This window comes from Oncorhynchus nerka, linkage group LG14 (genome assembly GCF_034236695.1).
Source record: "Oncorhynchus nerka isolate Pitt River linkage group LG14, Oner_Uvic_2.0, whole genome shotgun sequence".
Classification (NCBI taxonomy): domain Eukaryota; kingdom Metazoa; phylum Chordata; class Actinopteri; order Salmoniformes; family Salmonidae; genus Oncorhynchus; species Oncorhynchus nerka.
This window is the reverse complement of record NC_088409.1, coordinates 86,998,516-87,009,014: the sequence shown is the minus strand read 5'-3', so window position 1 is coordinate 87,009,014 and position 10,499 is coordinate 86,998,516. Positions and strand designations below refer to the sequence as shown.

Sequence of the window (10,499 nt, the reverse complement as noted above, 5' to 3'; positions counted from 1 at the left end):
AATTTGGGAGTTCTTTTTATACATCTTTCAAAGAGATTCTCCGGCACTTTTGTATACTTTTTAGCCAGTAGTTCTGAAAGTAGCAAGCCAAAAGTGGTCTACTAAAATTGCATACTATGTCACATTATGTGCAGATATGTGCACCACGTTTATGCTCTCTCTTTCCCTCTCCTGTCTGTGCTTGATGTGCCTCTTACTAGCTGTCACTCATATGGCAAGCTCGTTGGTCAAACTCAAATTGCCAGGGGGTTGGCCCACATGGGCACAACACAGCTTCCTGAAAAACGGTTTCCTTCAAACTAGGGATTTTGTGGGTATTGAGGTAAGACAGTGATTCTGCTAAAATATTATTATGCATATTTTAACTACTATACACGTTTACACATCCATACCAAACTGGGAGGTGTCAGAAAAATACTTTGTAGTTGCCAAAGTTCCAGAGCATGGCATTAATACTGGTAATAAGAATGTGTTGTTAGGTGTCATGTTATACGGCTACAATTTACAGTGTGATTTTATGAATCCTTATTAAAAAGCTATTGTTTAAAAACCCTAAAAAGGTATTGTTTATCTTTTATATTTCTAAATACATAATGTCTATTTGTTCGGCCCGTGGCCCACAAGCCCCAAAAGTTTGAGCACTTCGTTTTTTTTAATGTAAAACAGTTTGGATAATGCACACCTACTTTTTTATACACGAAATGTAGCCATACTAATTTGTTTTGACATCCACTAGTGTTTTCCTCTTCATTGCATCGTTCCTTTCCCCGGTGGGAATTAGAGTTTAGGGATCTTAGATACAGTAATTAACCCTTTGTTATTAGCCTGATTTGTTCAACGTTACAGTACGTGGTGATCAGGGCGCTCATTAGTTCCACTTGTCCTTGTACAGCTTGACCAACAACGGAAAACAATGTCAGGTCACTATCACTTGACCCGCTGTCCATATCAGAAGTATGCACTTGCTCCACTTGGGTAATTTACAGTGAAATGATATAATTCAAAGAGGGCTTGCAGGCAGGCGGAAACATTTGTCATTTCACTGATCGAGGGCACAACATGATAGATCTAAAGCATTGTTGAGAGTATACCAGTACGGCCCTATGGCACCATCCATAAAATTGTTACATATTTATACACATTGAGCATATAATGCACGGTCTAGTTTACCGATAATTAAACCGCATAACTTGGTTTATTGTTGCATATCTATGTACCATAAGGACTGAATGCAGCAACCAATGTACATTATCTCAGACACATACTAGGCTACAGCAGGGTGAAGGCCAGAATAATTAAATCACTTACAGTATCAGTATAAAATATCAGTATTTGATCTTACAGCTAGTCTGGTCCCAAAACTTTTTGTGCTGTCTATCCACCTCCTATATGGAGTAATTGTCACACCAACCAGCCATGTTGGCCTGCATGGTGAGACAATGAAGACGGTGGAAACAGATCCAGGACCAGGCTAACAAACAGCTACACAATATCATTCAAAATCTAGTTGCCAGATGGCTTCCGTTAGTAATCCCTCATACAATATTTTCAAAATCTTTAATGCAACTCAAGATGAGTTGTCATTTCAATCAGCCTAAGTATAGCTCGAGACTATGACGTGAAAATTCACACGGTGATAACAATGGAGGATCCTCAGAGGAGGAAGGGGAGCACCATCCTCCTCAGTGAGTTTCGCAAAAATAAAAATTGTGAAATGTTAAAAAAGTTATCCTTTTTCGATAAAACTATACTAAATATATTCACGTCACCAAATAATTAATTAAAACGAACTGTTTTGCAATGAAGGTCTATAGTGGCCTCAACAGCACTCTGTAGGGTAGCACCATGGTGTAGCCGTAGGACAGCAAGTTTCCATCCTCCTCTGGGTACATTGACTTCAATACAAAACCTAAGAGGCTCATGGTTGTCATCCCGTTCCATAGACTTACACAGTAATTATGACAACCTCCGCAGGACGTCCTCCAACCTGTCAGAGCTCTTGCTGCATGAACTGACATGTTGTCCACCCAATCAAAAGATCAGAGAATGAATCCAGTAGTGAAATTATAAGCTACAGCTAGCTAGCACTGCCCTGCATAAAATGTGGTGGGTAGCTGACTCAGAGGGAGAAAGACAGTAGTTGAACAGTTTTAAATTATTTAAAAAGAAAGGAGAAGCAAGAGAGAGAGAGCGAGAGAGCTAGCTATATTTTATTGTATTTAGTTCACTTTCACCTACTTAGCTAGCGAATGCAGCTAGCTAGTTTAGCCCACTCAAACACCAAACAGAGAGGGATGCTATGTTAGCTAGCTGGCTATGGCTATCCAACACTGGAACTGTTCCAAGTCAAGGTAAGCTTTTGGTTTTATGAATTTATTGCCACTGTGGCCCGCTGGTGTGCTTGCTAAACTGTTTGCTGACTGCATGATTGTAGTGGGTTTACTAACATGTTAGTTCTCGTAGTTATATTCACTATGACGTCACTTTAGCTAATATGGTGACAACGATGTAGGCTGTGTGTAGTGGTTAGCTGATGTGACAGACAGCTGATGTATTGTGCACTGAAGTCCACAAGCAATGGAAAAGATGAAAGGAGGAGAGCGCGTAGATGCGAGAAGGAATTAACAAGCATGTTTGTATGTGACTGCTATGAAAGTGAACTGTGTTTTCGCGTGATCAAGTGTGTATTTATTCAGCCGATTCTGTTGAAAAAAGTTTCTTAAAAATGGAAGCAAACGGAACAAAATGGGGATAAACATACCTGAATTTGTCCAATAGAAACTTCTATTTGCAACAGTTGGACTAATAATTACACCCTATATCAGCTATATGCAAGAGTGTGCAAGGCGGTATTGAATGTGTCACTGTCTATCACCTTGATTACACTCATTCTTCTCTTGACCTGTGTCCCTACGTTGTAAACTTTCATTCATAGGCTAGGTTGTATCAACTTCATGATGGGTATAGGGAAAATTAGAGTATCATGTTGTAGCCTAAACCTATCAATGTTACATTGAACAGGGTGAATGGAATATGAATCACAGTCATCCAATATGCTGTAATAGAAATAAATGGCCCGACCGCCATTGGTTGATAATCACGTGACTTGATTGACATCAAATTAAGGATGTGTTTTAGATAAAAAGGATATGGCCGATGCCTGTGGCAGGATTCTCACTCTCTTCAGCAAGGTAAAGGTATGGCTTTAGAGGACAACCTTTCTATAGGTTTTCCTCTTGACTGATTGCAACTCTGGTATTCTTACTCACTCTGTCAAATGTGTTATTGAGGTATTCAAATCACTAGCAGCATTAAAAAAAGGGATACAAACAGCATGTGCTAAAAGCTGTATTTACAATTGCTGCCTATAATAATAGTTTTTATATATATTTGTATGTCTTCTTTTTTCAGGTTAGCCCTGCGTTGCTAAAAGGATGGACAACAACATGTCATTTCCAAGCCATATCCTTCAAATCCAGGGTTTTGAATTCTCACAGACATTCATGTATCCAATTTTTTTCTCCATGCTGTTTGTTTATCTCTCCCTCCTTGTGTCTAACATTGGTGTCCTGGTAGTCATCATCAAAGAAAGAAATTTGCACCAACCAATGTACATCCTCTTCTGTAACCTGTCTGTAAATGATCTGATTGGCAACACTGTCTTGTTGCCTCGCCTCATGGCTGACATTGTTTCAACTGAGAGGTTTATCACGTACAGCCAATGTGTTGCTCAGGCCTTTTTCAGTCACACGTTTGGATCAGCCTCACATATGATACTGATCATTATGGCCTTTGACAGGTATGTGGCCATATGTTACCCGTTAAGGTACACGTCCATAATGACAACCAAAACTGTAGTTACGCTGTCTGTGTCTGCTTGGGGGGCTTCCCTTGTGTTAGTGTCTGTCCTACTGGGTCTCACCATACGGCTTTCTCGTTGCAGTTCAATCATTCAGAATGTTTACTGTGACAATGCATCATTGTTCAAGCTGTCCTGTGAGAACGTTTCAATCAACAACATCTATGGACTCTTTTTCACTGTGCTGCTCTTTACTTCATCAATGGGAAGCATCGCTGTCACTTATATCAGGATTGCTGTGATTTGCTGGACCAAGAAAAGCAAGGAGCTGAACAACAGAGCGTTGCAGACCTGTGCAAGCCACCTGGTGGTGTATCTCATTATGCTGTGGAGTGGGTTTCTAACCATCATACTGCATCGCTTTCCAGACTATCCATATTTGAGAAAACTGGCTTCTGTTCTGTTTCATGTCGTCCCTGCTCATTTTAATCCAATTATCTACGGCTTGCAAACAAAGTCATTGAGGCAGAAAATTATACAAATACTCTGTCGGAAAGTTACATACTCATAATACAGATATTACTTTGTAAATGAAATCGACAGGCTTGATTATTCTGGTCCTAAAACAGCCAAAATAAAATGGTTCGTATTTCAACACATACCGGACTTAAAAGCTGTGTTCAAGGTACTTTTCTAACATATTCATCATCTCTAGCACCAGCCCAACATCAACATACAGTATGTGAAAATGGAGCATTTCTATGTGTTGTAGTCAAAAAGATAGAGGAACATAAGTGTTTCTGATGACATCATCTCCTGTGTATCTTGTGATTTGGACCAATTATGTGCAGGCAATGAGCAGAAATATTTGTGGCAGTAATTGCAATATTCACCCTCTAAAGGTTATGTTTTGCCATTTTCACATATTTTGATGTTGGGGTGGTGATGGAGATGATGAATATGAAGTTTAAATAATTGATTTTATTACCCTTTAATGGTTATGTTCTGTCAGATATTAGGAGGTATGAATGAGGGAACCGTAAAGGTGACGATGAGCATGCGTTGGTAATCAGGCTTTCCTGTCTGTGCTTAGTCGTTACCTTGTTGCCAGTCAAGATGGTATCTCAATTGAGACCTCTAGTGTCTCTTAGCTGAAAACGCAGAGAGACATTGCAGGGATGCTCAAATCCAAGCCTGAAGGTCTGCAAATCCAATTCTGAAGGTCTGCAAATCCAAGCCTGAAGGTCTGGTTTTCAGGTGAATTGAGAGTTTGTCACTGATGGCCAGAAATTCCACTCACCTGTAACGGATTCACTCTATAGAGCCAACCTGGAACAGCGATACTGATAAAGAGCTTCCATCTTTAGCCGGCCTCCGCCCTGTCCTGAACCTTAGACACTGTCATTTATTGGCTACCAACAGGTACTCTACCCTGCACCTTAGAGACTGCTGCGCTATGTACATACAGTAGTCATTAAATAATGTAATAATGTTTACATACTTTCTACTTTTAATATACAGTGCCTTCAGGAAGTACTCACACCACTTGACTTTTTCCACATTTTGTTGTGTTAAAGCCTGAATTTAAAATAGATTCAATTGAGATTTGGTGTCACTAGCCTACACACAATACCCCATAATGTCAAACTGGAAATATGTTTTTAGAAATCTTTACATATTAATAAAAAAATATAAGCTGAAATGTCTTGAGTCAATAAGTATTCAACCCCTTTGTTATAAGGCAAGCCTAAATAAGTTCAGGAGTAAACATTAGCTTAACAAGTCACATAATAAATTGCATTCACTCCCTTTGTGTGCAAAAATAGTGTTTAGAAGAACATTTCTCAAGTAAAGGTGAAAGTCAACCAGTAAAATACTACTTGAGGAAAAGTCTAAAAGGACTTGGTTAAATGTACTTAAGAATCAGAAGTAAATGTTTTTGCAAAAAATATACTTAAGTATCAAAAGTTAAATTCCTTATATTAAGCAAACCAGACGCCACCATTTCCTAGTTTGTTTTCATTTGCTGATTGGGGCACACTCCAACTCTCAGACATCATTTACAAAAAAAATATTTGTGTTTAGAGAGTCCGCCAGATCAGAGGCAGCAGGGATGACAGGGATGTTCTCTTAATAAGTGAGTGAATTGGACCATTTTCCTGTCCTGCTAAGCATTCATAATATAAAGTACTTTTGGGTGTCAGTGAAAATGTATGGTGTAAAAAGTATAGAATTCCCTTTAGGAGTAGAATGCACTAAAAGTTGTCACAAATATAAATAGTTACGTGCGGACATGCTTTTTTTGGGGGGTGGGGGGGTATGACGTTTGTGCATCTGTAACTTTCTCATTCATCATTATTCACGATTCATTCAGGATTATCCATAATAATGGTAACATCCACATTAATGAGGTCTAGAAACATATTATATTTCTATTTGCAATAAAAGTTACTCCAAAATTGCACAATACATTATTTTCCATTAATTTATATTGGGCACAAAAACAACTGAAACACAACCAAAGCAAACAGCAAATGCATCCAACAAATTAGTAGAGTCACAAGATGGATGTCATTTTACGTGCTATGAATATTGGACCAAATACTTACTTTTGACTACTTTAATACACATAAGTGAATTTATTCTAATACTTTTGGTCCCTTAAAATGTTAAAGAAGAAACTTGCTTGGTCCAAGAAACACGAGCAATGGTCATTAGACCGGTGGAAATCTGTCCTTTGGCTGATGAGTCCAAATTTGAGATTTTTGGTTCCAACCGCCATGTGAGACGCAGAGTAGGTGAACGGATGATCCCAGTATGTGTGGTTCCCACCATGAAGTTTGGTGGAGGTGGTGTGATGGTGTGGGGGTGCAATTTCTGGTGAAACTGTCTGTGATTTATTTAGAATTCAAGGCACACTAAACCATCCTGCAGCGATACGCCATCCCATCTGGTTTGCTCTTAGTGGGACTATCATTTGTTTTTCAACAGGACAATGACCCAACACACCTCCAGGCTGTGTAAGGGCTATTTGACCAAGAAGGAGAGTGATGGAATGCTGTATCAGATGACCTGGCCTCCACAATCACCCGACCTCAACACAATAACACAATTGAGATGGTTTGGGATGATTTGGCCTGCAGAGTGAAGGAAAAGCATATGTGGGAACTCCTTCAAGTCTGTTGGAAAAGCATTCCTCATGAAGCTGGTTGAGATAATGCCAAGAGTGTGCAAAGCTGTCATCAAGGCAAAGGGTGGCTACTTTGAAGAGTCTCAAAAATAAAATATATTTTGATTTGTTTAATACTTTTTTGGTTACTACATAATTCCATGTGTTATTTCATAGTTTTGATATCTTCACTATTATTCTACAATGTAGTAGCAAAAAGAAAGAAAACCCTTGAATGAGTAGTTATGTCCAAACCTTTGACTGGTACTCTATATGCTGTGTATATAGTACCCATAAAACCTAGCAGTCAAGCAAGGAACTTGTTCAAACAGATTTTCCACCATTCATTTTTCCCATATGGGCTTTTAGAAACACCTTAAGATAGGCGGGAGGCAAATTTCTCAACTGGCCAATTGCCAGGGGAAATGCAGAGCGCCAGATTCAAATAAAATGCTATAAAATTCAAACTTTCATTAAATCACACATGTAAGATACTCAATTAAAACTACACTCGTTGTGAATCCAGCCAACATGTCAGATTTTAAAAATGCTTTTCGGCGAAAGCACAAGAAGCTATTATCTGATAGCCTGCACCATATGCACCAGCAGTGAACAAAGGAGCTAGCATATTTCAACCCTACAGGCGCTACACAAAACGCTGAAATAAAATATAAAACATGCCTTACCTTTGACAAGCTTCTTTTGTTGGCACTCCAATATGTCCCATAAACATCACAATTGCTCCTTTTGTTCGATTAATTCCGTCCATTTATATCCAAAATGTCCATTTATAAAGCGCGTTTGATCCAGAAAAAAACAGCTTACAAAAACGCAACGTCACTACAAAATATTTCAAAAGCTGCCTTAAACGTTAATAATCGATCAAATTGTAGACGGGGCAATCTGTATTCAATACAGGAAAGAAAACAAACCAGCGCTGTTTTCACGTCTTGCGCAACTCACAAAAGTGTCCCCACTTCCGAGTTGGCCTACTTCTTCATTGCACAAAGGAATAACCTCAACCAAATTCCAAAGACTGGTGACATCCAGTGGAAGCGGTAGGATCTGAAAATAGGTTCCTATGAAATATCCCATGGCAAAGACAATTCAGCGAACAGAGAGGGGGGAGAAAAATATATATATTTCTGAACAGTTAGTCCTCTGGGTTTTGCCTGCTACATAAGTTCTGTTATACTCACAGACATGATTCAAACAGTTTTAGAAACTTCAGTGTTTTCTATCCCAATATATGAATAATATGCATATCTTATATTCTTAGCATGAGTAGCAGGAAGTTGAAATTGGGCACGCTATTTATCCAAAAGTGAAAATTCTGCCCCCTAGCTTCAAGCGGTTTTTAAATAAGGGCTGTGTTTCGTGTAGTCTTAACCTGACGTGACACTTTGATAACCGTGTCAATGTCTCTCAGACAAGGTGACTTTTATCAATATATTTGCCTGTATTAATCCCCCCAAAATGAAATGCCAATTAGCTGCTAATGTGGCTATGATAAAGAACTACAAATCCCATGATGATCTAGACGAGCCTGCCGAATCGAGGCAAAAGTTAGAATCTCTGGATTAACTATCTAATGTTGGCTAAATGTAGAAATTAATATATTAGCTGTATTTTTTTCAATTGACAATTCTGTGAACTGTCTTGTTCAAGTTTTAAATGGACACAATGCCTGTTAGCAAAGGTGTCAGCAAAGAGATGACCTGCAGGAGCTTGCAGGGATTTTTTGTCTTGCATAATGTCTACTTCGATGCTAATTAGCATTTTTCAAATCTGAGAGTAAATGCTGATAAATATATTGATGAAAGTCACTTTGTCCGAGAGAGATTTACATGGTTATAAAAACGTCATGCCAGGGTGAGCCTACACAAAACACAGCCCTTATTTTAAGTGTTTCTAAAATTCCCTATGGGAAACAGGGTGGAAAAACAGTTGGAACCATTTCCCTGTTTGACTGCTAGGTTTTAGGGGTATTATGACACCTCCACAGTCAGAAATCAAGTTCAGGGAGTGAGTGTTGTAAGAAATAATAAACACGTAAAACAAACAACGCACCAACATGAAAACAGAGTCAATAACACCTGAGGAAAGAACCAAGAGCAGTGACAGATAAAGGGAAGATAATCAAGAAGGTGATGGAGTCCAGGTGAGTGTCATGATCTGCAGGTGCGCGAGACGTTGGTGACAGGTGTGCATGATAATCAGCAGCCTGAGAGAGAGTATACGTGACACCACTGTGGGGCTCAACTGACTTTATGGACACTATATAAATATAAAAGGTCTATACAGAAGTAGTTATATAGGATGAGCCATGACTAGAATACAGTATCATACCCCTCAACTTATTTTACATTTTGTTGTGTTAAAGCCCGAATTAAAATGGATTCAATTGTTTTTTCCCCCTCACCAATCTACACACAATCCACCAAAATGGCAATGTGATTTTTTTGCAAATGTATTGAAAATGTAATACAGAAATACCTAATTTACATAAGTATGAGTCTTTCTTGGTAAGTCTCTAAGAGATATGCACACCTGGATTGTACAATATTTTCAAATGATCAAGCTTTGTCAAGTTGGTTGTTGATCATTGCTAGACAGACATTTTCAAGTCTTGCCATAGATTTTCATGCTGATTGAAGTCAAAACTGTTACAAGGCCTCTCACGGGGCTTGTGTTTTAGGTTATTGTCCTGCTGAAAGGTGAATTTGTCTCCCAGTGTCTGGTGGAAAGCAGACTGAACCAGGTTTTCCACAGGATATTGTCTGTGCTTAACACAATTCCGTTTATTTTTATCCTAAAAAACTCTATAGTCCTTGCCTATGACAAGCCTGCCCATAATATGGCCCTCTGAAGCTCAGATGGTAGAGCATTGGGCTTGCAATGCCAGGGCTGTGGGGTTGATTCCCATGTGGGACTGGTAAGAAAAGGGTCCTCATTGACGTGTTTTGTCAGATTTGCCCCTAACATAATGCTTTGGTTTCAGGACCCAAAGTTAATACAGGCTTCATTCTTTTCACTGTAATTAAGGTTAGTATTGGCCTCATGGTGAAATCCCTGAGCGCTTTCCTTCCTCTCCGGATTTCTGAAGACCGCCTGTGTCTTTGTAGTAACTGGGTGTATTGATACACCTTCCAGTGTAATGATTAACTTCACCAGGCTCAAAGGGACATTCAGTGTTCAATATATACAGTTGAAGTCAGAAGTTTACATACACCTTAACCAAATACATTTCAACTCAGTTTTTCACAATTCCTGAAATTTAATCCTAGTAAAAAAGTTGGAAGTTTACCTACACTTAGGTTGGAGTCATTAAAACTCGTTTTTCAACCACTCCACAAATTTCTTGTCAACAGACTATAGTTTTGCATAGACTTCTTGTGCATGACAGGTAATTTTTCCTGGGAAAATCAAAAGAAATCAGCCAAGACCTCAGAAAAATGTAGACCTCCACAAGTCTGGTTCATCCCTAGGAGCAATTTACAAACGCCTGAAGGTACCATGTTCATCTGTACA

General features: G+C 38.9%; 1 protein-coding gene across 1 annotated transcript; it reads left to right on the top strand.

Annotated features, from left to right (window-relative positions):
* The first annotated feature begins 3,415 nt into the window (after positions 1–3,415).
* On the top strand, positions 3,416–5,466 carry LOC115142218 (olfactory receptor 52E4-like). The gene has a single exon (XM_029681677.2). It carries the CDS (start codon positions 3,435–3,437, stop codon positions 4,368–4,370), a length of 936 nt encoding a protein of 311 aa, XP_029537537.1. The 5' UTR covers positions 3,416–3,434; the 3' UTR covers positions 4,371–5,466.
* The last annotated feature ends 5,033 nt before the right edge of the window (positions 5,467–10,499 follow it).